We start from the raw sequence: 26073 nt of genomic DNA, 5'->3' as shown, positions 1-26073 counted from the left end.
GTGGTATGAATAGAAGGGAGCCCCCACAAAAAAATTACTAATGACACATTTGTGTTTTTAACAGTGATTGCCCAAAGTTTGCACAGCTGTAAACCTCTCGCTGTTTGCGTTTTATTGCTCTGTGGTCTCTGGTGGGAAAGCCTGGATGCTTGATATATTGTAACTCCCCTGGGTTATGGGGAAAGGTGACATAGAGATGTGTTATATCTGCTGCAGAACCCCACAGCGTCTGTTACAGAGAAGACAGGTACTGCCCACGGTTTCATCAAACCCAGTCAGACGGGGAGATCTGGGGCACCAGGAGGATTGGGAAAACAGGTTCAGCAGAATAACAACCTTTGTTTATTTATTTATTGATTTGTTTGTATGTATTTTTTCCTAACATGGTAAATGTGCCTCACACTATATGTGTATAGCACCTACATGGTAGCTTCATGACGAGTTTGGTCCCCTGTCTGTCAGCATCATGATCCAGGAGACATGCTGTACAGCAGTCCACCACCACATGTCTTTCATTCTGTAAAAACGATTCTTATTGTGATATAAAAGAAAAATAGAAACGAAACTCAATTTTTACAACACTGTCTTCTTTACACGCAATCCATAAAGCTTTCCTTATTAATCGGAGTGCTGACTTATCAGTATGCCTAGTGTTAGTGTTACACTGTCCTTAAACAACAAATGTAGCTGTCTTATTAATAATAGAGTTAGTGACATCCATCCCACATCTGTAATTAAAGGAGATCACCTAATTGCAACTTGAGTTTTAAATGGCTATGTTTACAACAGAAACAAAACAACCCTTCCTTTGTAATCTGATCAAATGTATGATTTACCTGCTTTTTTATGAGAGCTTACAAGAAACGTGTCGTAGCCTGAGATGGGTGTCATTGTACAGTATTTTAAAAGAGGCGGCGCTCTGCTAAAATGAAAGTTAAAAGTATATTTTGCTGTACTATATTATATATTTACAGTATAGTAAAATAAATATTAAAAACTGTTAACCACATTGCAAAGCAAAATACTACAGTATAGTCACTTAAAGAACATATATAGCATATTATAATGATTCAGTTCAATGAAGTCATGTGTGTATGGACTGTATATTCAGCACATTCTATTTTTTGTAAAAACACTTTGTTTCCGAGGCAGAGGCAAATGAGAACGAAATTGCTTTTTGGATAATTCTGAAATGTATCAAGCTGGCATTGCCTGTGTTAAAAACATACAGTGTAATGAAAAGAGCAGAGCAAGGCTGAAATGGACCCCTCAGCAGGTGGTTTATAGAGCTCTGTATTTGACCATTGTGCCACCTGTCTATTAAGAATGCATGCAATCCTTCAGTTCTTTAAATAACTCATCTCTCAGAATAGGGTCGGTTAAGGTTTAATTTTCCTCCTGTTTGTTTATTTTTTTGTACCCATTTTACTGTAATATGGTGAGGTGAGATTCCTTTGGATGGGCATTTTTAATAGAACAAATTGTGTCATAGAAATAGCGTGTTAAGCATGTATTTTAATTCATTAAATGCTTGTCAGAATGCATTTTGCTAAACTTTTTAACCACAGACCATTGCGTATGAATTTGCATAGTTTTCTTACACAATGCCAGCTGTTCTGCCAATAATGGACAGTAACAAGTTATGGAACATTATGTTTTACAGATTTATTGTTTGTAACGCATTTAGTACAAGAGGGAGAGGGGTACCATGTGTAAACTGAGACGAAATATAATTAAGAGAGCGATGTTTTAAAATGAACCAGACCAAAGGGGTTCTGCGCTTGTTTCAGTCCTTATCCCCGTAGGAGACCCCAGCTGTTTCAGAAGGGTCGGCCCAATGGCCCTATTCACAAAGATGCAGCTCTTGAATTATTATTGCATGGAGTTTCAGATTTGCTGTGGCAGTTTTAATTTATACTGACGTTAAATTTGCAGAAGTTAAGGTACATTGAGTTTAATTACCTACCTCTTGTTAAACACACCATTTAAAAGCAAATTAGTGTAATCAAATTACATTGTTTATCATGAATTTTGCTAAATATATATATATATATATATATATATAGAGAGAGAGAGAGAGAGAGAGAGAGAGAGAAAGAGAGGAGCAGGAGAGGGTCTTCCTTCTGTACACATTTGTGGTTGTTATCACTTGAAACAATTGCACACATTTGTCTTCATTAACAGCTAAGAGGAGTTTTGTTTTGACGGTGTAAGGATGAAGGTCCGTAGGCTTACTCTTCCATTATTGTACCTGAGGCTGTGAACAGCTAGTAATTATTTTCCCATCCTGCACTATCTGCACCCGAATGGTCATGTCAGCCTGCACCGCATGGTTTAATGGAAAAGAGCGTGCGATGCAGGATGGCATTAAAAGTGTCACAGATATTTTCTGATTTAATTTGTGCCAGGAGATAAGATATCTGTTACACAAATACAGCTCGGAGGTGAAACAGATGAGTGGCTGTTCCTTCTGTTTTGTGAATACGTTAAACATACAGTAGGCTGGTTCATACAGTAATACTGTAGTGGGACCAGCTGTGGAGTAAAACAAATACAAGCTGATACCTTTTGAGGAACCGCCGCACTTGTGAGACAGCTTGCTCGTTAAAATAATCTGCATACATTTTAGGATTATCTATTAAGGGATACCATAAAATATAGAATAAACAGGCGCTCTGATTGGGGTAAAACATACAATAAATTGTATTGTGTAGGTCAGGGTATACGGTATTGGATGTCATGGTCCATACAACCATAAAGAAAAAGTTCTTAGTCTTAACAGGAAATGTAAAATACAAGAACAAATCTAACTAGACCAATTATTTTCAATGCCATTTTACATTATATAAGACGCTCATGGATTCAATTGTGTGGTTTTTACATGTGATCTTTTTTTTTTTTTTTTTTCATTTCCCAACAGGGAACATAATCCCACATCTGAATTAACATTATAACAAGCACGTTTAATTATAATCCCACATCTGAATTAACATTATAATAGGCACTTTTAATTGAATACCCAGAGGTGCTTTAATAGCCACAGTATAAAAGTAAAAAAACAGAATTTCCTGTAATCTGAACTGGCCTTGCATGAAATTTCACAACTGGGCAATCCTTTCGCTCGGCTGCAGATTAGTTCCCACAGAGGGCTTTCAGTAAATCAGGTATGTTCCTCAGTAATTACTGTGAATCCTTAAGTAAAACTGCAGCCCTTTAAAGTGGCGTTGGTTTTTTCTGTAGGATACATAGGAACCTTGTTTTTTTTTTTAAACATCTTTAATAGCATCATAGGTACACCAGTGGGTTCACTTTTCTCCACCCTTACAATCCCCAAAACATCTTTTCATTAGACACTGAGAGTTACTTTTTTTAAACAGTATCATTTCTTAGTGTTGGTTTGCATTACACTTTAAATGTGTATCTAGGTATGTTATTATTATTTTATTTGTTTATTTAGCAGACGCCTTTATCCGAGGTGACTTACAGAGACTAGGGTGTGTGAACTATGCATCAGCTGCAGAGTCAATTACAATTACGTCTCACCTGAAAGACGGAGCACATGGAGGTTAAGTGACTTGCTCAGGGTCACACAATGAGTCAGTGGCTGAGGTGAGATTTGAACCGGGGACCTCCTGGTTACAAGCCCTTTTCTTTTCAAATAGACCCCAGAATATACATTTCTTACTATTGTCAGAGTAAGGGTTAAAAACACTGCTAATTGTGGCACATTTTTCAAATGATTTCACGTGAGGGGGCAGATTCAGTTCCTTGGCATACTGTAGGATAACATTCTGTCCTCACTGTTTGCATTGGCCAAAAGATTTTCCGCCATTTAGTAGCTGTATATAAAAGAGGATCTCAAATTCAATTATAATCCAAACCTCACTACATGTACTATCTTCTGATTGGTCTATAAACTGAGCATTTATTAAATTACCCACTTAATAAGCTTCAACTATTTCTCATTAAAAAAAAGCTGCTGCTCCAGTCATATTCTTAATGTTATTGTTCTCATGTCAGTGTCTGCAGTCTGTGAAGCTGTTATTTGTTTTTAATTTAGTTCAGAACAAGCTCAGGCTGACATCTGGACATGACGAATGCTGTTTGTGTGTTAGGAGTCAGGCCCTTCTCAATCAGATCAGAAACTGCAAAGGAGAACACCATCATGACATACAGTCTTTCCTCAGCAGTCATTTCTGTCTCTTCAGTCTCCTTGGCTGCGATTGAATTGGAGAAACAGTCACCTTAAGAAAGACAGGAGCTGCTCACAACATATGGCATCGAGGTATCTGAAGGTATTCATTAGTCTGTCGTGTGCAGATCTGGATAATTGCCTGGAATTGCAGCTGCTGCACTTGCAGGATTGGCTGGGCTCAGCTCTCCTCTCAGAAGCTGGTAATAGTTTGGCATGGGCTGTGAAATGTGGTAGAAGAGTAATTAAAGTAGCTGATCTTACTTTGCTGCACTTCAATCGTAACGTTGTTTAAACACCATGGATAAGTAACAGAATAATGTATTTAATGACCACTCCATTCTAATAGTGTGTGTTGCAAGATGTAATGCTGTCTAATTTAATTGATTTCCAATCTGGCTTAATAGATACTTGAGATGGTTTTTTGGCATAAGTGCAATTTTTTGGTCAAGAAAGCTAATTATTCAGCACTCCAACTTTTTAAAATCTAAAAATACAATCCCTTTTTTGAGGTATGAAAAACAGGCAGTATATTTTGCCATTCATTTTTATATACATACAGTACGTGCCTCAACAGTTACTGCAGCACTGTATATTGAATCAGCAGCTGTAGACAATTTGATTTTAAAAACCACCACAGTTTTAACACAAACCATTTTTCAGGACATGTTCAATGTAAACATAAAACATTTGTAAGTCTGTTCTCCCACAAGCACATTGCAATTTTGGAATATTACTGACAGCTTTATAACACAAATAATTGCGTGGGTTTGTGAAAGTACAGCAGCTTCAATGTCACTCCCGTGGTAAAAACAGTGACATATGGACAGACCAGCGGCACGTCTTTTGTCCATACTGATGTACTTTTATTCTTTAGAGTTAGCGCTGAAAGACTTCATTTCTTTTCAGGAAGCACGTACCTAAGGTAGACTGTGATTACACTTCTTTTTTCCACTGGTTTCTTGCTTCTACTGTTTCACGGTTGGATAGAACTGGGGTGAGAAGCCATGAAGTGAAACCCCTGATCAGGGTTCACACTGCAGGTCAGAGTCTGAACTGTAATCGAAAAACAGGATTGCAGCACCTGGGCTGCATTTCTCTAAATGGTGCAATATAATGGTGCAATAATTTATATGTAGCTAGAATAGAACCCATTAACATATTTATTATATGTATTATTTTGTTGTGATTGCAAATCAATGCAGTGCATGTGAGATCCTGTTCCAGGGCAGATCTAAATTGGGCGGATTCAAGAATCAAGCTCAGTGAGCTGAATCTCATTAGGGTGGCACAGCCTTGCTTGCCCTTTCTTTGTGTATTTGCTGCCATTCTTTCAACCTGTAGTGTTGCCTTGGGGTAATCTTGCAAATAAATCTTTTGCTTGCATGGAAAGCGTGATTGGTGTGTGCGTTCTGGTATGTACGTTGCTCAGTGTCTGACTAGATCGGGCAGGATCAGAATGGCCACTTGTAATTTTAATGGCTCATTTCCTTTACATATTAGAGAAGGGAGGTGAGGGGTAAGGAGCGAGTTACAAATACAGGTTTAGTAAAACTTTTAGAACCTCTTAATACCTTTTGTAACAGGACAGCTTTCTCTGAACTCTTTATCGAAGCAATGGTACGGGTCAGTCGTTTCACAGACTCCAATCCTGAAGTAGAAGGAGCTACACAAGGTAATGCATTATTAAAACACAGTTCTTTTAAGTTATTTTGGGAATAGTCTACCCCACAACATTCAAGATTTCATTTTAAATTATGCTAATTAAAAGAAACTTGGAAGAATTTTTCGACTAGAAGCTTTAAGACATTGTGAAAGACTTTTTATAAAATACCAAGATAAATACTTATATAAAATCCATATTTGTTCTGATTTTAAGGTGTTTATTGAAAATGCTGTTTAATTTATCATATTGACTGATAGATTAAAGGTCGCTTGTACAAATATTCAATCAATTTTTGTTTTGTGTAAAGATTAGTTTACTTCCAGTCTAGAGGTGATGCATTTACTGTGATTGAACAGGCTGCAAACTCAGTCTTTGTTCCTTGTGAACAGCTGCAGTGGTGAGTTTTCCTTAGAAGTCATGGCTCTAGGCTTGTACCATGAGAATTAGAGCAGATCTGTGACAAGCTGCCTTGGCACGTTGTTTTCAAAGCAGTAAGTAACAACTGTTGTTTGTTTTTGGAGGTTGATCTTATTGGGTTACTGCTATTATTTATTTCTTAGCAGACGCCCTTATCCAGGGCGACTTACAATTGTTACAAGTGCCTGCATTTTATTGTTGAAAGGGACTCAACTGAATGATCCAGGTTTAGTCTACAGTTGTGGCCAAAAGTTTAGCATCACCTAGAATTTCAGGATTGAGACATAATAAAAAAAAAACAATATGAACATAATTTACATCTTTTATTTAACATCATGTAATCAAAGAAACTACAAAATGATACGGCAAAAATCTACCGGAATCCATAATAGTAGTACATGGAAAACTACAAAGCGGTATGTAATTCAATATGTTAATGTAAGATTATTCAGCAGGTTTCATTCGACTTTATGATGCAAAATGTGATAATTCTATAGGGGGAAACAAACAATCTGGCCATAGCTGTGGGATGCCTTTACTGAAGAATGAAATGGACTCAAACATATTGACACATAACACTGAGATCTGATGAAAGGCTAATGTCTAAAGTGACAGCTGCAGGCTAGGGGTATTTAAAGAATTCAATCATTTTGGGTCAGAGACTACTGAAATGGCTGGAAAATGTAATTTACAATGTACCCATGCAGACAACTAATATTGCAGAAGGAGCAAGATGGTCGTATTTTTCACAGCTCTAGTGTTGTTCTTAAATATGAAGCACAGGTTTGTTTTTTGGTTTGTTTGTTTTACCTGCAGCTATTACATTCGCTTTCATTCTTTGCACACGTGTGAGTCTTCTGGAGCAGACATACCAGGCTGTAAATTGTCAATAATGCATTTGTAGGTTTACAAAGAACACAAGATCTCACTATTGAATTGGTGCAAATCATCTAACTCGTTTCGGAGTGTACAGCACTGCAGATAATTGGTTTAAGCCATGCTGTTCAGTATCTGATAGGTTACATGCTGAAGCATTGCATTCATTGTGTCTTTTATTAAATCACTGCCTACACTGACAGAAAACTAAAACAATTCAGCCTGACTTCAAAAAACATGTGCCTTTGGTTCATAAACAGGTTGCAGCATTGTACAGTATGCGTGATGCTGTGAAGAAAGGAGATCTAGTGCAGACAATGACAGTGCACTGTTGTGTGTGTGATTACAGTATCTGTACTGTTGAAACAGGGTTAAGGTCTTATTGCCAATGGTAATCACTCTGGTTACTTAATGTTACGGTATTTGTAGTTGATAGAAAACAAATACCACTTTGATCCTATAGTCTGTTAGTCAGTTGCAGGTAATTGTATAATAATGGCACATCAAAGCAGCATTATATAAACTGTAGCTCAGGAATCTATTATGTGGTTCAACAAGCTTTGTAATAAAAAAAGGTATTGTATCTTTGATAGGCTGGCAGCCATGATCCAGTAATTCTAAGGTCTGCCCACCTCTTATTTTCTCAAGTCATTAGCTTTTTCTACATGACTGAATGCATGTTTAATGACTCTTTGCCACACTCATTATTAGAAGCAATTTTGTTTAAAGAGTAACCAATATTGTAGTCCTGACCCTTTCTGACTGAAGTGCTGGGCGCTTTGCTCTGCTGGTTTACACTGGTTGATGTCTGTTTCCTGTTTACCTAAAGCTAATTTACCACTTTTAAAACAAGTACAGTGGTGCTGCTCTCACTACGCTTTCCAGAGATCACAGGAATTCTAACTAATTGAAGTGTGTATTTGTGCGTTGTTACGACTATTTATCATTGCCAGTGGCTGTGTTTGGGATTCACCTGTTTCAGAAGGTGATCAGGAATGATTCACACTTCTGTGAATTTGAGTTTGGAGGTCTGATTCATGAAACCTGATCTAACCCTCATAACATAATCAGCTTGCAACTTTTCCAGCCATTCACACATAAATAATGAGTCTGAGAAGCATGAGAACCAAAACAGGAATGTCTATACAATGTGACTTATAAATGCAGCCACTTTGTAAGGCTGCTCTGGAAGCAAAAACCTGGCATGCGAATGCAATGTGATCCTAGGACCAAGACCAAGGGTTATATTAAAGGGCCCAGGTGGAAACTACAGGTTTGTATCAAGGAAGGGTCCTTTGGAAAAGACCACTGAAAAGAACAGCCCTTTCACAGGCACATGATACAGGTCTTGGTGTAAATTACTTGCATTTGGAAGATTTGAAATTCACCAGCAGCATTCCTCAGAGATTTGAGAATCCGTTTTATCCCAACGGGTTACCAGGTTGCAAAGACAGAACAGAATCTTGTTGTTTTTCTTTGTAAATGGTTGCATCCGCAGTCTCTGCTGTTTCTGTGTCTCGCTGTTAGAGTGTTGCGTGTCAAACCCCTTATTAAAATGGGTGATAAATTGCAAACTGTGAATTTCAGGTTGCCCTAATATGCTTGAAATGTGTATGCTCAATTTTATTTTTACATAAAATGTTGCAAACAATCTCATTCCACTGCTGTCACTCAATCCCAATTAGTAAGTGATACCGTGTCATGCTGGCTCGGAAGCCTGTATCCTGCCTGGCTGTAATGTTTAGAGATTTCTCAAAAGCTGACACTGCTAATCATGATAAATTGCTGCAGAAACTGGCAATGGTTGGGCCGATCAGCTCTGAAACGGTGTACACACTTCATCTGTCTGAAGCCCATGCGTTTTTAATTGACATAGTGTTTTGATATTTTCCTCTCAGCAGTGCTGTCCCCAAGAATACATTTTCGTTCCTCTATTACTCTTTATTTTTTTATTAGTGATGTATCCCTGTTTATTTATTTATTTGTATACATACGTGAGCACAGAAAAGGTCGGATTTACTACAATATCTGAAACGGACCAGCTGACCAACCCGAGCAACGACAACTATCCAATGTATATGTCAGCAACATTAAGCTGGGTGACAGAAAAGCAAACGTCCTTCCTCCTAAATAACAAAATACAGCTGTCTACAACCTCCCCCTCACTGACACCGCCCGCGTCTAGTGGAATATCAGTTAAAAGCATTGGTAGGTTTAGAAGACATGGACTCTTGCAGCAAGGATGGTGTGCAGTGAGCTGTGTTGGTACAAATACAGAATGAGGGGCCGAGGCTGTTCCTGCTGGGGGTGAGGCACTGTCAACATGACATCTACTGAAATGGCATTCGTCACTCAGTGTGCAAGAAGGCAGGTCAGATACATCTCATTTGCTCGGAGTTTGGTGGCAGAGCATGATAAACTGTCTCTAGAGGCACAGATGTCCGTGGGTAGCTTCAGCACTATCACACTGATTTCCAGACACAGGCAGGCTTTCTCTCTATCTGTCCTATTCTTATTACTATTTGAGTCAACTGATGGTTTTTGGGACATGTTTTTTTTTGTTTATGTTTCGTGTTGATTTACTGCAGAGCACAAAGTAGAACTGAGTTTGTGTTTTAAATTGCAGAGCTCAGTGTGCAGCAATGGGTCCCTGTCTGCAACAGTAACACAGGGAGGAAGCGCTCTGATGAAAGCAGTGGCAAGCAGAACCAGGAATCGCACGGCCCTGCCATGGCTGGGGGTAATTATAAATATCATAATGTTATAGCTGTTAGCTTTGTGTTTTTGTTTTACAGTAGTGTATATTGTTTAAGATTACTTCAGTGGTATTGGAATATGTCTGTTAGAAACAAAGCAATGCAGATCTAGTGGTTTTTATTTATTTATTTTGTTTATCTTGAGTTTGAACTTGTTGTATATCAGAGCAATATATGTATGTTTTTTGGGGGTTTTTTTTAAGTTTGTGTACTTCGGTCACTGCGTGTATAATTGTACCACGTTAAGTTTCCTATCTGTATATCTATTTTATAATGCAGAATGTTTTTTTCAAAGGTTTGGAAAGGCAACTTCTCAAACTCCATAGAATTACACAAACTGTTTTAAAATTTCTAAAAACGAAATTAAAAAAAAAAGTGACTGAAGGTGTTCTAAGGCTTGGAGACATGTTATCTTTATAAGAGACAATTGAAAATGACCCACTTGCTATTTTAAATATATTATCTGGTTTTATTTTGTTTAATTTTTTTATAAAATGTAGTTTTCAGGATGTAGTTTTCTCAGATGACAGACAAAGGCTCAAGCAAACACAACTGTACATGTAACTGACAAACTACAATTATGCTATGAAGGAGGAATGTAAGTTTGAAACAGATTTATAAAGCTTGTTAAGGCAATCAAGTAACATACCCCAAACAACTGCAGCTGTATTAAATGTTGTCAAGTTGACAAGTAAAATATTTCAGCTTTGTAGTTAAATGTCAGTTTTAGTAAATTACTTAGATAGCTTCAAATCATACTGCCAGTGTGCTGTGGTGTGTTTGGGTAGCATAGCCAAGTGGTCTGAGATCACATTAAGCAGCCAGGGTCTGGATTTCAGTCTCCACTCAGCCACTGACTCGGGTGACCTTGAGTGAGTCACTGACCTCTTTGTGTTTCCCATCTCCCCCAGCTGTATCCTACTGAATAGGAAAAGGAATCCACTGGAAGCAATTTGGGAATTAAAGTACTGTTTCCCCATAATAATAATAATAATAATAATAATAATAATAATAATAATAATAATAATAATAATAACAATGGCTGTGTTACATTGCAGTTTAATTGTTCTGTTTCTTGACAATGAAATCCATTCAGAGTCACCATTATAGTGCACAGGCAGATTGCTCTCATTACACTTCTCTATTCTTCATGACGTTCTGGGACCCAGAAGAGTCACACCCACACACCAGTCTACAGTGCATGCACAAATACACAACACTGTGTCATTTTTAAAGCGGTCAAGTCTGTTTTAAAGGTAGTACATGGTATGTAGACTTGCTTGCTAAACCCTTGTAGAGGACTGGTCATGCACAATACACTTCCCTTCAGTAAGCTTGGTGCCAGTGTGGGGAAGGCACCTTGGAATATTGATTGTAATATAAAATCTTCACATTTTCATTCGACAAACCCCCAACAGAAACCCTTATAGTGTTTGAAGGAGCAATTAATAGTAGTATTTTCTAACCAGAATTAATACATAAACATCTGCTTCATGTGTTGCCAACATGACAATGATCACCATAGAAACAAGTTAACCACCACCACCCCCACTCCACTCCCAAGACAATAATGTGTCCAGAAAAGCAGAGCATGCACATGGAATAGCCAGAGAGAGTACATGATGCATACTTTAAATTGTGATGCTCTTTACTGACATTTAGAACCAGTTTGTTACAGTTTCACAAGCTAAGCTACTGTTTACCTCACATTTCTGGTTGTCTGTTACACTTTGAACATATTGTAACTTCCATTTGTGCATTCTTGTGATAATTTTGAACAGTAATTTGGGCTAGATAATACCAATTAGGAATTAATTTAAACCATATGTTTCAAAACTGAAGAGATGTATTATTTGAACATGTTCTCACTGCTCATACCATTTAGTTTGTAATAATCCAGCAAGAAGTACTATATTTGATATTTGGTGCTTTGTGCTTCAGATTAGAAAATTAAGTTATATATTATATGTAACATATGGAACAAAATGTGGTTGAATGAAGTGATTAGTTGAGACTATGATTGACACATTCAATCTTAATATTTTAAGCTGGCGATGCAGAAGCAAGCATTAAACTGTTGTCCAAATCATACGATATGAATGTGGTCTTAGATTAAAGCAATGCACAGTGAAGAATATTACTATCTTCTACTGATAAAGGTGCTTGAAGCATGAGAAGAGACTTCCCAAGGTCATTACCTCATTCTGCAACCAATAGAATAAATTCCATCGGAAATAAACCCAACTACAGAGGTGGCAAATGTAATGCCCTTGGACGTGACCAGATGACAAAATCGAGCTCTGTAATGTAATTAGCTACAAATAACACTTGCTGATAGGAAATATAAAAATAAAAATAGTCAACCTCCCAGTAAAATGACACAGAAACATACATAAAGAACGATGTTGTTAGCAATGTCGTTGCATTCCGCTGGTCCCTGGTTTTCTCACATCAGTTTCTTCTCCATTCATTTGTTTGAGTGGGAAAGCCTGCTGTACCACCCTTCCAGTCCCCTGCTCTTGCAGGCATCTTCTAGCTGGGTGGAATGACCTAACGGGTTGCGACACGCTTCTGAAATCATAACCACGCACACAGCTACTCTTACTGGGTTCTGTTTTGCTTGGGTTCTCGTTGAGGGTAATGGAATTCACAGTTGACAATTGTTTTCAAAAGCCCTCCCTTGAAGTCTGTGTCTCCAGTGATGAACATCTCCACAAAGAACTGCAGATAAAAGAGGAACGAAGATCTGTGGAAAAGAAGAAATATTTGAGAATGCGAAGAACTGTAGTTGAGAGCTGCATACAGTTTGAAAGATAAGAATTATTATACTGCCTCCTGGAAGAGGATAGAGTAGCAACAGAGATACCCTGAGATTTGTTTTAGAATGCTCATTACCCAAGCAGAGAAATGAGTATCATAGGAGCACCAGAGCTGATGGCTGAGTTGTTTTCTGTTCACTCGAAACCTGGCTCAAGAGAAATAATTGTTTTTAACAAACCTCAGCAGCTGTCAGATAACAATTTTGTGTGGTTATTTACGATTTACATTCAGGCCACCCTCATTAAGTCAAGTTCAGTAGCACTACATCTTACCATTGTGTCTAGATAGAAATTGCCATATTAAATACATGTAAACCCCATGGAGATTTTTGAACAGAAGGGAAATTAGGAGGTTTATAATTTTCCACTACCAGTCAAGTAATAAACCCCACGAGGATGCATTAGTTATACCGTGCTGCCTGAGTAATGCTTCTCTCTGGGAACAGTCGTTATCGCTGCACTGTTGTTTTGTTTTAACAGCAGCAGATGGGTTGAGGAGTGAAGCTGCGGACACAGCTCACATCAGCATGTCTGTAGCTGACCCCACAGCTTGGGCCACTGCTATGAACAACCTTGGAATCGTCCCTATGGGGCTTACTGGACAACACCTCCTTTCAGGTAATTCATTTTCCACTCTTGAAATCTGGAAAGTGTACGATAGCATGTATAGTCGACCCTGCCCTGATGGTATTTTACTGTTTTCTCATATAAACCCTTTGCAGTACTTTTGACTCTCATGTGTTACATGCACAATGCCGTAAGCATGTCATCCATATAAACATATACACTATAAGCAGTCAATGCAATAAGACTCAAAGAAACTTCTAAAATGATATACCAAAGTGTGGAAGATTGTTACAGTGACAGCACTGGTTATTTTTTTTCAAAAGATGCCACAGAAGCCTGAAGAAAGTGAATGGATTGGATGTCTCCGAGCTGTCTCTGAGCTGTCTCTGAACTGTCTCTGAGCTGTCTCTGAGCTGCCTCTGAACTGTCTCTGAGCTGTCTCCGAGCTGTCTCTGAGCTGTCTCTGAACTGTCTCTGAGCTGTCTCTGAACTGTCTCTGAGCTGTCTCTGAACTGTCTCTGAGCTGTCTCCGAGCTGTCTCTGAGCTGTCTCTGAACTGTCTCTGAGCTGTCTCTGAACTGTCTCTGAGCTGTCTCTGAACTGTCTCTGAGCTGTCTCTGAGCTGCCTCTGTGTCTTTCTTAAGTTCTTAAGACATGGGTGTCTTTTAACTGTCAGAAATTAAATTTAATCAAAACCTTGCTTTCATCCTCCCTGCCTCTAATGCCAGAAACTTAGAAGCACTGTAACCGTACTACTCTGGTGGCCACTGCATGGCACACCAGGGGAGACTTGGGGTTTGATACAGAAAAGCTGCCTCAAGCTAGGTCTCCTGGAACCAGGTTTCAAGTCAATGTTCCTGAAAAAGTGTCTTCATGTTCCCTCAGCTTTAGATTTGTGAGAACTGTCACGAGTCTGAGGCAGACTCTGAGATATTAATAACTACTTTCCTCACCGTGAGGGTTGAGAATTGCAATCTGTTTCTCACCCTCCCAGATGCATCATTAAACAGGCTGCCTGGATACATTTCTCATATTAAACCTTGATGCTAATCCGGCCTGGTTGCCTGCTTATCTGTTAGATTTATAAGATATTCTCACTTACAAAGCTGTATGTGACATTGGCAGTTCCTATGAGTGAGGTACTAACCCTTTGCTTTATGTGCCTGGACTTTCTTATCTGCCAGCCACAAGGATGTGAATAAAGATGTTCTTTCATTTTGAGAACTCCTTTACACTTAGGAACTTTGCATCTTTTTCTATATCCTGACTGCAGAGTTGACATTTTCGCTTTGATTTATCTGTGCTGAGACTTAAATGACTGCACATGATTAGATTGCCAAAAGGTTTCTGAAAACCATCAGCGTTGTATGATTGTAATGAAAGCTATTTATTACAGTCGGTGTCGCTTAATCGGGATACTGATAATCGGGATTGCTGCTTAAATGGGGTACAACTCTTGGAGATGGTTCTTCCCAGTGCTATTTATGTTGTTTAATTGGGACGTCACTTCGTTTAATTGGGATACAGTATTTTCAAATGATAAATTGAGATTGCTTTTCAGAAGAAAGACAGGTTCGCGTAGCACAGTGCAGTGAGTAAGTGATTACGCTGTGACTTGCGTAAATTCCATAAACCATGTTGAACTCTTGAAGAAGGAGGAGTCTCCTGTGGTTTCTCAGGCTGCTTTTGCAAAGAAAGTTGGCGTGTCAACATCACAGGTGAGATTAATTTTGTTTAGGAATAAAAACAAAACATTGACTCGGATTTTAAATTATGTATTTAACATTTAATCATAATGTGATGTGATTTCATTCTTTATCTTTTCATTAAGAATCAAAAAAGTGTGACTATGGTATAATAAGGTATAATCGTATAATTGGGACAGCCGCTTATTCTGGATATTTTTCCTTCTCTCGAGGCGTCCCGATAAAGCAGTGCTGACTGTACAGATGTTGATAAATCTATCTGTGAATTAATATCCTGCTAGAGATGTTTAGAGTGTAATGATGTGCTGTTTTTGTTCTCTTCTGAAGTATATAATGCTTAATAGCATCTTAAAAGCATGTCTGACGTTAGTAACACACTCAGTTTGAAAATACAGCCGTTCTGAAGCCTTGTGCTGTGATATGCATGAACCTCTCTGTACTTAGTGAAGAACAATGCAGTGCTTGCAGTAAACCCTCACAGGATTCTGCCAAATTAGTGTACAGATTAACATGCAGGAATAGCGCTTCCCAGCCATGCACATGCATATGCATGCCGCTTGTTAATACAATCCTGTCATTGTCAGGGAGGTACTAACACTCATCTGAATTGTATATTAGGGATGTGTGCCTTGCATGATATACATTTAAATAATGACTCCAGAAGCTCCTTGAAGGCACTCTCTGATGAGCAGGTTTATGATAATGTACAAGCGAAGGTGCATTCAGACACATTGCTCAGTGCCTTTTTTGTCAAAGGTCTGAAATTGTTACAGAGTGAAGCACAATGGTTGCAACATTCTAAAGTGTCTGGCATCCAATTTCGAGATATTACTCTTTCGTGGGTGTAGACTAGTATTTACAGATGACAAAATAGAAAAATGAGTACATGGATAAGAATGACGACACATTTAAGTCTTAACATCTGTTTTGTCTCAGAGGAAACTTCTTCTGTACAATTAAAAATGAAACTTATTTGATCTGATCCTCGCTAGACTAGATAAATACCATCCAACAATTTCTAAAACATCATTAATCATCAGTAGCAGCTTGTTTCATCCAAAGGTGTGGTGCGGGTTGATTTAAACAGTATCACTTTACTGAATCGACCTCTCCCTGCGCAGCCTCTGTGCAGATGCAGCTCAGTGCGAGTGGAAAGGATTTCAAATGCAGACTTGTAGAGGGCTTGTGAGTATGTGAGCATTGAGAGTTTCAAGCTGATACTTTCACAACCACTTATCTTTTGTGTCCTGTCTTAGAAAGCTGGTCTAAAAATGCACTAATTGCAGTTACAATAATTACAATTGTAATGATAGTTATTAGCCCTCTCCCGATTCATAAGCTGGAAAATGTGTGAGGGAATTATGTGAGTAACACACTGTTTTATGAGTTCCTATAAATATGTTATTAAATGTGTTATTACTGATTATTAACAAGTAAGAACAGATTACGGTAGGGTTATAATGAGTAATTATCAGTAGAAAGCTTCATTTCATGTTATAGTAATATTGTTAATAACCGTATGATATTGTTTATCGTTTATATCACCGATACAGATTATTATTTAGACTCAAACCATCATATTTGCAGAGCCCATCAATATTTTTTTCTTTAAAGGTCCACAGGGAATTTAGAATCTATATTTCTTAGTTCATGAAATATGATTGGTTGCATTTTAAGCATCCTAAACTCTGCTGATAAAATTGGAGTGCTTTTTATAGATGATCTGCTGTGTACCAGTATGTTTTAAGGGGCTGAGGATGAAGTAGGCTCAGTGGGGGATAAATTACATGGTAGTAGTATGTAATAATAAAGGAGGCAAATTACAAGGGACCAAATGGGATAAAGAAATGCTGGTCAGAGGTAACTGTGTTTAAATATATTGGTATGAAACTTTTAAATATGTGAAAACATACAACTTGAGCATAAATGAATTGAAAGTGCCTGCATATTATCAGTGCAGTGTGATGTAATTTACATGTGTTTTAATGAAAAGTAATCTATATTATTGTAAGGATACTACATAACTCAATGTCTCTTGAACAATATGGTCCCTACCAATAAATAAAGATGTTTAAACAGGAATTCCTTTTCTACTCACGGCAGCCGGGTGCTGACTCAGTGGGTTTGCTATCCGGATAACAAATCATTGCTGCTGCAATATAATAATACTCCATCGCCAGAAGTGAGAGAGGCCAACAGGGTTTAAAAAAAACATTTTTATAATGTCCACCGTGCAAGAAGAATCATTCCATTTGGAATACACATTGCATATAGGTCTTCGGTTTCATGTGAACTATAAGAACATTTTTGTAATTTTTGATTGATGACACATCGCCTCGAATGATAATTATGGCCAGCTGCTTCAAGCAGAAACACTTTTCCTGTGTATCAGCTTTCTTTAGGAAAAATGAGTTGAAAAGCACAGAGCAGCAGTGGGAGTTTTGGCAGACATAGGCAACACTCAAGCCCAGCAAAGTACTGAAGGTTGTGCTATCTCTCCCATACACATTGGTTGAGAAAATAAGATGTTGTGACAACTTCTTGCTACAGTACACACACTGCTAGCCTTCAACTGCTGTTTTGGCAGCTGTATTTGTTGGGACTCTTTTCTTTCAGTTTTTTTGTATCTGTGGCAAAGTGGTAAGTGGTAGCAGGTGTATAGCAGGTGCAGTGCGGATACAGTAATTCCAAGAATCACACAGACAACAAAGTACGCGTGAAAATGTTTTAATGGTTTATAATCCAATGGTCTGATGACCTGCCAGTAAATAATAAAGAGCTGGCAATACACAACGATGTGTATTGCGCAGTGATGAAACAAAGGGTTGCAGTCCCGCAAATGAAAAACACGGTACAAAACACACACAATTAGACACACACGATCACTGTTCCAAAGTGAGTGCTCTCAGTGCTTGTGGTGAAGTACTATATAATACGTGCTTTTAGTGAAACAGGTGCTGATAACAATGTTTATTCGTGATGGTAGTGCAGTGGTGATCCGGTTTCGTGCTGTCCCTTGGCGACAGCTCTGGATCTGTGTTTAGCCGTCTAGTGATAACAAACAAAGACAATTACTAAACAGACAAACAAACAAACAAAACACTCACAAATTATTTTCTTTTAATTATTTTGGGCAATCTCCCGGTCCTTCCAGTTTCCACGTCAAAACCCAAGCGAAGGAAAAGATTTACAATTCTCCAGCCCCTTTTATGCGATTATGCATGACCCCTTGGTAAACGATTACAGCTGACTCTATTGCCTGCAGCTGCTACCTCGTTTACCTTCCAGGTCAATACATTCTCGCACTGGAGTCTCGTCTTTTTCCAGGCTGATTGGCTTCGCGACCCAGGGAATGAACTGTCAGGACAACCTGTCCAAAGCCTTTCCCTTTCGCTACTTTGTATCCTCACAGGTCGAGAGGGAGATTTACGACCAGAACTATATTTCCGTCACAGTATCTCACATTCCTGAAACTTCATAGTAAGACTGATAAGGGAGTCTCTTTCCATACTGGAGCTTGGAACTCTTCAATCATTATTCATAGAGAATAAATAGAGGTTTAACTGATGGATTTTACAAATGATAGGGAACAATGACCTTTTAGGCTCTGTACATTTTTGTATACTATAATAAATATTTAACTAGTTTATTTTAGTACTGCATATCTTACAATTCTTGTAATTTTCTGGATGAACAGTTTTCTTGAACCTGTCCTGATCTGTCTTTACAGTAATATTTATTTCTATCCTTTCAGACTCAGTCTGCTTATCAGGGTTTGATCCTGGTCTGGGAATAATGACCGGCATCACACCAATTAACCCTATGATGGCTGGAATCAGCTTGGTGCCGCCTCCACCGGTACCCTTAGAGCTCCCGATCATCAAAGAAATCATTCACTGCAAAAGCTGCACACTCTTCCCTCAGAACCCAAGTAAGCATCAGTGCCCCTCCAGCAGATTGCAGATGTTGGAGAGGGGGTGTGGTTATGGGTGTTTTAAGCAGCTTATTATATACTGTACCCCTGGGGCCCTGACTGCAGCAAAGCTCTTCACTGGATACAGATGTAACCTCTCTGTTGGCCCTCAAACAAAGATGGTCACATGTGCTGTCTTGACCATTGTCACTACAATTGATTTGCAACAGGGAGCCATTTATGCATGTGTTTGAGTATGTGCTGGCAGGTGTTTCATTTATGTATGTGTTTGAGTATGTGCTGGCAGGTGTTTCATTTATGTATGTGTTTGAGTATGTGCTGGCAGGTGTTTCATTTATATATGTGTTTGAGTATGTGCTGGCAGGTGTTTCATTTATGTATGTGTTTGAGTATGTGCTGGCAGGTGTTTCATTTATGCATGTGTTTGAGTATGTGCTGGCAGGTGTTTCATTTATATATGTGTTTGAGTATGTGCTGGCAGGTGTTTCATTTATGCATGTGTTTGAGTATGTGCTGGCAGGTGTTTCATTTATATATGTGTTTGAGTATGTGCTGGCAGGTGTTTCATTTATGCATGTGTTTGAGTATGTGCTGGCAGGTTTTTCATTTATGTATGTGTTTGAGTATGTGCTGGCAGGTGTTTCATTTATATATGTGTTTGAGTATGTGCTGGCAGGTGTTTCATTTATGCATGTGTTTGAGTATGTGCTGGCAGGTGTTTCATTTATGTATGTGTTTGAGTATGTGCTGGCAGGTGTTTCATTTATGTATGTGTTTGAGTATGTGCTGGCAGGTGTTTCATTTATATATGTGTTTGAGTATGTGCTGGCAGGTATGAGAATGCTTTGTTTTTTAAAATTGAATAAGATTAAAACTAGGGTGTCATGAATTGCTCACTCAGAAAGCTTCCAGCCAAGCCGCTGAAGACATTGAGTGCAAGTACTGATTGAAGTGAATGTAACAGAAGAGAAGACAGCAGGGTTTGCTTTCTCTTACTATGTACCATGCTGTAATACTGATGAGTTCTTCTGCTTGCTGCTCCATAGTATCCATCTCCCTGGCCATGCTAAGCTTCACCGCTGGAACTGAAACTGTGGGCTGAGCTCAACTTCAACCCACAAACACGGCTCCAAACAATGAAGCCTTATACATCCCCAAAATATTTGTGACGATTCCAAAAGGGTGTTAGGCATAATTCCAATACCGGATTTAGGGGTTTACAGTGCTCAATGCATATCTGAATGCCCCTTCATTGTTTGAAGAAGTGCAATACCGGATTTAGGGGTTTACAGTGCTCCATGCATATCTGAATGCCCCTTCATTGTTTGAAGAAGTCCAAATCTCTCTCTGTCTCTCTGTCTCTCTCTCTCTCTCTCTCTCTCTCTCTCTCTCTCTCTCTCTCTCTCTCTCTCTCTCTATATATATATATATATATATATATATATATATATATATATATATATATATATATACTGTATACTGTATATATAAATGTGTTTTTACTTGGTGTTATAAAACCTTTTAGGGGATGATATTGCCCCACAAGTGGCTTCTAGATAAGCCAGCCTACATGCCCTTGAAAACGCATGCAATCCAGGCCCCAGCTGATACATGAACTACAGTACAGAGTGTGCATTCTGATGCATGGAAATCTTATTATAAAATCATAAGAAAAAAAAGTATACTTTATGCCCTAATGACATACCTACAGTAACACATAAGCAGCATTGAAAAGAGTGAGGGATACAAACAGCTGGCTCCACAGCCAATTGCACTCTAACCACACATGAGTCCACACACTTGCAGGTGCACAAGCTAGTAACTCACACAAGCCTTCTTCCACATCCACCAGCAGCCACAGGAATCAAACCCCCTACCTACATAACATGGGGGGGAACCTTGCAAGTTACAGCATGCAAACATGATCGTTCATTTCTATAGCTGCTTTAATGCAAATATTCTAGAGCATCACAGAGATTGAGAGGATGCATAAAACGTTGTTGACTTTGTTAATAAAACTCATTATTGCACAGAATGGTCTGACTGGACTCCTACATGAGGTTTGTAGTAAAAGAGCGACAGCTACTCCTGACAGTATGCTGCACCTGAGACAGCTCCCTCACTCTACCTCTGCCATCCTCTCCCTGACTGAACACACAACTCAAAAGCTTCTGTGATAGAACAATATTAATATTGCAAACTAAAGTTTGTATTTCATCAGTTTCACAGTTTGTCTGAGTTATGTAATAAACACAAAGCCATTTACCAGGACATGCATGCAGAAAGAATAACAGCAGCTTCATGGGATTCTTCTTGCACTGTTTAGATCTGCCACCACCGTCAACAAGGGAAAGACCTCCAGGATGCAAAACCGTGTTTGTGGGAGGACTGCCAGAGAATGCCACTGAGGAGATCATTCGAGAAGTATTCGACCAGTGTGGGGAAATCACTGCCATCAGGAAAAGCAAAAAGAACTTCTGCCATATTCGCTTTACTGAGGAGTTCATGGTTGACAAAGCAATCTACCTGTCAGGTATCAATTTAAGGCTTATTTTATTGTGATTAAGGAGAATAAAAATATTGTAAAAAAAAAAAAAAAAAAAAAAAAAAAAATTATATATATATATATATATATATATATATATACTGTATATACAGTATATTTTATTGCCATGCACTCTTGCTTAGCTCGAAAAGAAGTTTAAAAGTAATACCTTCTAAAAACACATATTACTTAGAATTACTTACGATCACCTTATCACATGGCACCAGAAACAGAAGATGTTTTAATAAAGGTGCTGCTGAAAAAATATATCTTTGTGAACTTTATTATCACAGTAGTTTTTATCCCTCCAAACAATAATAGCGTTGACAAACCGTGTTTTTTATTGATCAGTTTTCTTGTACATGTGTGTCTTTAGAAAGAAAAAAGTATAAACCTGTACAATAAATCGCTGTTCATATTTTTCTGGGACGGGCTCTATTTAAATATGGCAGCCTGCAAGTCATCTTTTTCCTTTTTTTGCCAGGTTACCGCATGCGGATTGGATCAAGCACCGATAAAAAGGATTCAGGACGCCTTCATGTTGACTTTGCTCAAGCGAGAGATGACTTCTACGAGTGGGAATGCATGCAGCGCCTGCTGGCCAGGGAAGAGCGGCACCGGAGAAAGATAGAGGAAGAGAGGCTGCGTCCTCCATCTCCCCCTCCCATAATGCACTTCTCAGAGCACGAAGCGGGCCTGCTGGCAGAGAAACTCAAAGGTAGGACAGGCAAACGCAAAGGAGAGATGCACTCACCGTTTACTGCTATTCAAAATTCGTACCAAAATATATATATATATATATATATATATATATATATATATATATATATATATATATATATATATATATATGTATGTATCATTTTTTTTAGAGCTAGCAAGAAACTAAGAAGCTCTGTGTACTTTATTGGCTCTTAAATGAGCATGCTGTGTTGTTTTATTAATATTTGGTGACAGGTTTTAGAAGCAGAAATACTGGCTCTGCAGTGATTTGCTTAGTTATAGAACCATGACAGATGGGCTTTGTTTTGTTTTGTTCCTTTATGACACATGTTTGAATTTGAGTGTCATTCTCAAAATATCCAATAAGAAATGAACTGACAGCCCCTCAGGTCTGCTCACAATGTGGTTGCACTTTGCATATTAAAACCTTGACTCTCCATTTTAAAGTCATTACCGACTTGACCTGTTTACTTCTAACCAGGTGACATTTAGGAACATCACTGCCAAGTGGAAGGTGACTAATAAGACAGGTTTGTGAAACCAATAACCCTAGCTCCTGTCACCAAGGAGGCTGCTGTCTAACCCAAAAGCAGCATTCCATCTGAGTCCAGCCAGAGCTCATTAATAAATCACATCCAATTATACTACTGCTGGAGGGAGGATGGGGGATACAGACTGTGGAGTATTCCCTGGAACCCCTCTCATACCACTGGTGATGGCTTAAGATACAGCTTTAGACCCTATTTCCCAATGACAATAGAAACGTAAAGTGGATGAGGTTGGCTTTGATCATAGGACACCCATTACAACCAGAGATCACTTAATGACCCTGTGGCGGAGCGTCCCGCCCCTATATATATGTGCGGGACACTCCGCCACAGACCCCAAGCTGACATTCCAATTCCAGCTCTTAATTAGACCTGACCCCCCAATAAAATAAGGATCTGCAAGCTGCCCCCAAGTGTTTCACCCCACCAGTGAGAAGGGTCTAACCGAGCTAGCTTGCTGTCACTGGGTGGGGCTGCAGAAATGTGACGCCAATTAAGCAAGCTGTGCTCGGTCTCATCTCAGGAGGTTACAGTTTTCAGAGGTCTGCTTCACACAGAAATAAAACTGGGGCTGTGCATGCATAGCATCTCTATGGATAGACAGAAACTCCAGAGAGGTCTGGGATTCCTTGATAAGTACATTAAAGAGAGACAGTGACAGTAAATTTGAATTTAAAATAACTAGCACAAAACTAGACTTGCAGCAAGGACAGAGTAAAGTCCCATACCAGGAGAGCTGTGTGCAATGCATATGAAGAAACTGGCTGTCTGTTCTTTGTCTGCAAAAATAAGCAGCAGTTGCCAAATGATTTTCATTTTCTTTTTGCAGCACATCTCAGCTGCATAGATTTCCTCTGCGCTAATTGAACCCAAAGGGCATCACATGGGCGACTGGTGAAATAAACGAATAAGCAGACATAGAGATGAATTGTCAATTAGCATCAGGAATACAATTCTAGAGTTCTTTCAAGCTGCTGTGTTCATTTGGGGAAGATACAGTAGCATGCAATATCTAAAAGCTATATTTTGTGTGCAGACTCTGCCGTCATTGAGCATGATTGTTATTGGAGTTACGGGACGTGCCAGCTGTTTTACAGGATGTAGAGTGGAGTACATTAACACTGTAAACACCTGTCAACTGCTGACATTGCTCTGTTCAATTCAAGGGCTGTCACTGACAAATCCATCGTCCTGAACAATGAGGATTTAACAGTGTTTCTGCAGAACAGACACTATGTCCATGTCTGAAACACGTAGCTGGAGCCGGGCTAGACTCAAACTGGCCACCACGCACTCCACAAGCGGGTGTCTAAACTGGTGTGCAAAAGAGCCAGGCTCATCCGCATTCATGATTATAGAGATTGGAACCTCGTCTCATCTCACTGACACACGGCCCCACTCTGTTACAGCTGTGTATAACACGACACTGCCTGTTATAAAGTATTGCACCGCACCAAAGTGATAACCATGGCGCAGCAGGGGCTTAGCAGCCCTTTACTGTGATGCACTGTACTGTAAGCTGCTGCTGTAGATACACAAATAAATGCATTCGGAGTTTCTCTATAATGGTAGCATCCCTGTCTATTAGAAAGGAGATAATAAATCGTATGTATTATTCAGCATTTAGCAATTATTTATTCAAAGTGCCTTAGGCTGAAAATGTTTTTCCCCTTATTTTACAGCAAGCAAGTAAATCATGTTCATTACTGCATTAGTGTTTCCTTAAAAAATAAATGCTTGCATTTCTATAGTTTCATTAAAGCCTCTGTATTTAAGTTAATTACACGGCTTTTGGAATTATATAGCAGATGGTTTTAGGAATGTGATTACTTACAAAGCAGATGCAAATTATTATTTGTTTTTGAATGCAGATGTGGTTTTCAGTGCCTGGCAGATGCAGAGTGCTGGTTTTCAAGCTCCTGTTCACCATTCTTGTAGTTTTTGAATACCGTTTTGCTGGAGGGCTTGTCATTACTGCAGTTGTCAGAAAGCATTCCCACCAAACTGTGAATACAATATCACTCAAAAAGACTTTTCCTTAATCGTGTGGTGACTATAGAAACTGTTTAACCATTTTCCCACTTAGGAAATGTGGCTGCCTCTCACTGATAACAGCTTTCACTGTGGCAACAGTGAAAACCCAGCAGAAATAATACAAGTTATAATTCCTCATTTGGTCGAATTTTTGGTAGGGGGGATGTGTCCCACATTTTTGGGCTCTCAATAAGATTTTTCAGCACTACCATAAATGTTAGCTTAAAAACTGTTTTAAGGTAGTATGGGGATTATTAAAATCAAGCCAGCTGTTGGACAAGGAGGGGAGATTGCATTGAGTACAATTCATATTTTCAGTCTGTTGTAAAAAATCAACAACCTAAAGGAAAAATAAAAATATATATAAATTTTTGCTCTACTAAAGTTAATTTCCTAACTTGTTTTAAAAATGTAAATCTGCAAGTATTGCCAAGTGTCATGCACTCCTCCTATACCCTGCAAGAACTGTAATGAGTTATTATGTCATTTGCTTTAGACTATAATTGCTTTCTCCCTGTTTCTTCCTGACATGTCCACAGTGCTTAGTAAATTACATTACCACAGACTTTCAGTACATTTTTCTTTGTAATAGGATTTTTTTCTTAAAGTGTTAATTTCCAATTACATTAAAAAGAAAAAAAAAACCTGAACATTTACCTTACTTAATATGCTGGATCCAATAGTGGCTTTTCATTTCTGGTACTCCACTACAAAATGTTTCATTATCTCTTATCCGTTAATCGCAATCTTTCAAAAGTGTGCATTCTTCACATTCCCAATCTATATATAAAAGATTATTCATACTGTACCGAGTATATTGTGTTTGCTCATGCACAAACAAATGTGCACAAAATAGGAATAAATGACAGACTGGAGTAAAACACTTTGAAAATAGGTGCGCTGTATTGCAGAATTACATTACACCCAAAGCATTACCGGACACTTTTTACAGTGATAACGGAACTTATTGTGCTGCTAAGAACAGGGTTTTCTCTCTTACAGTTCCCTTAACTTTGTATGACGTTTGCAATCTTTCTCATTTCAATTGCACACATTACATGTGCTGGTCTGTGTTAAGGTGCTCTGCGTTTAGTTCAGGAGCTGCTCTTCAGTTCTAGTTGTCTGCCATGATGTTGCTTTGATCAGCCAAAGTGGCTTTATATGGGTAAGCAGCAGCACCAAAGGGCTCACATCATTGTATTGCCAGCAAAGCTTAAGGAAACAGGTTAGCAGGGCACCAGATGGCACTGGCTCTTAGTTCTATAATGATGTTTATATAGTGGTATGTTG

At 38.7% G+C, this 26073-nt stretch overlaps 1 protein-coding gene across 6 annotated transcripts in view; it reads left to right on the top strand.

Annotated features, from left to right (window-relative positions):
* LOC131696573 (ecto-NOX disulfide-thiol exchanger 1-like) overlaps positions 1-26073 on the top strand; it is an 80894-nt gene that overhangs the window by 27763 nt on the left and 27058 nt on the right. For 4 of the 6 annotated variants that reach the window (XM_059029399.1, XM_059029402.1, XM_059029397.1 and 1 more), the window contains 5 exons: positions 9778-9891; positions 13207-13344; positions 18754-18930; positions 21260-21466; positions 21963-22196. In XM_059029399.1, coding sequence (XP_058885382.1) covers positions 9882-9891; positions 13207-13344; positions 18754-18930; positions 21260-21466; positions 21963-22196 — 766 coding nt within the window. In that variant the 5' untranslated portion in view covers positions 9778-9881. Of the gene's footprint in view, positions 1-9382; positions 9459-9777; positions 9892-13206; positions 13345-18753; positions 18931-21259; positions 21467-21962; positions 22197-26073 lie in introns of those variants that run through there. The other 2 variants (XM_059029400.1, XM_059029401.1) reach the window with 2 other exon arrangements.

The sequence above is a fragment of the Acipenser ruthenus genome, chromosome 8, assembly GCF_902713425.1.
Source record: "Acipenser ruthenus chromosome 8, fAciRut3.2 maternal haplotype, whole genome shotgun sequence".
NCBI lineage: Eukaryota > Metazoa > Chordata > Actinopteri > Acipenseriformes > Acipenseridae > Acipenser > Acipenser ruthenus.
The sequence above is the reverse complement of the archived record's forward strand: the minus strand, read 5'-3'. Positions and strand labels throughout refer to the sequence as shown.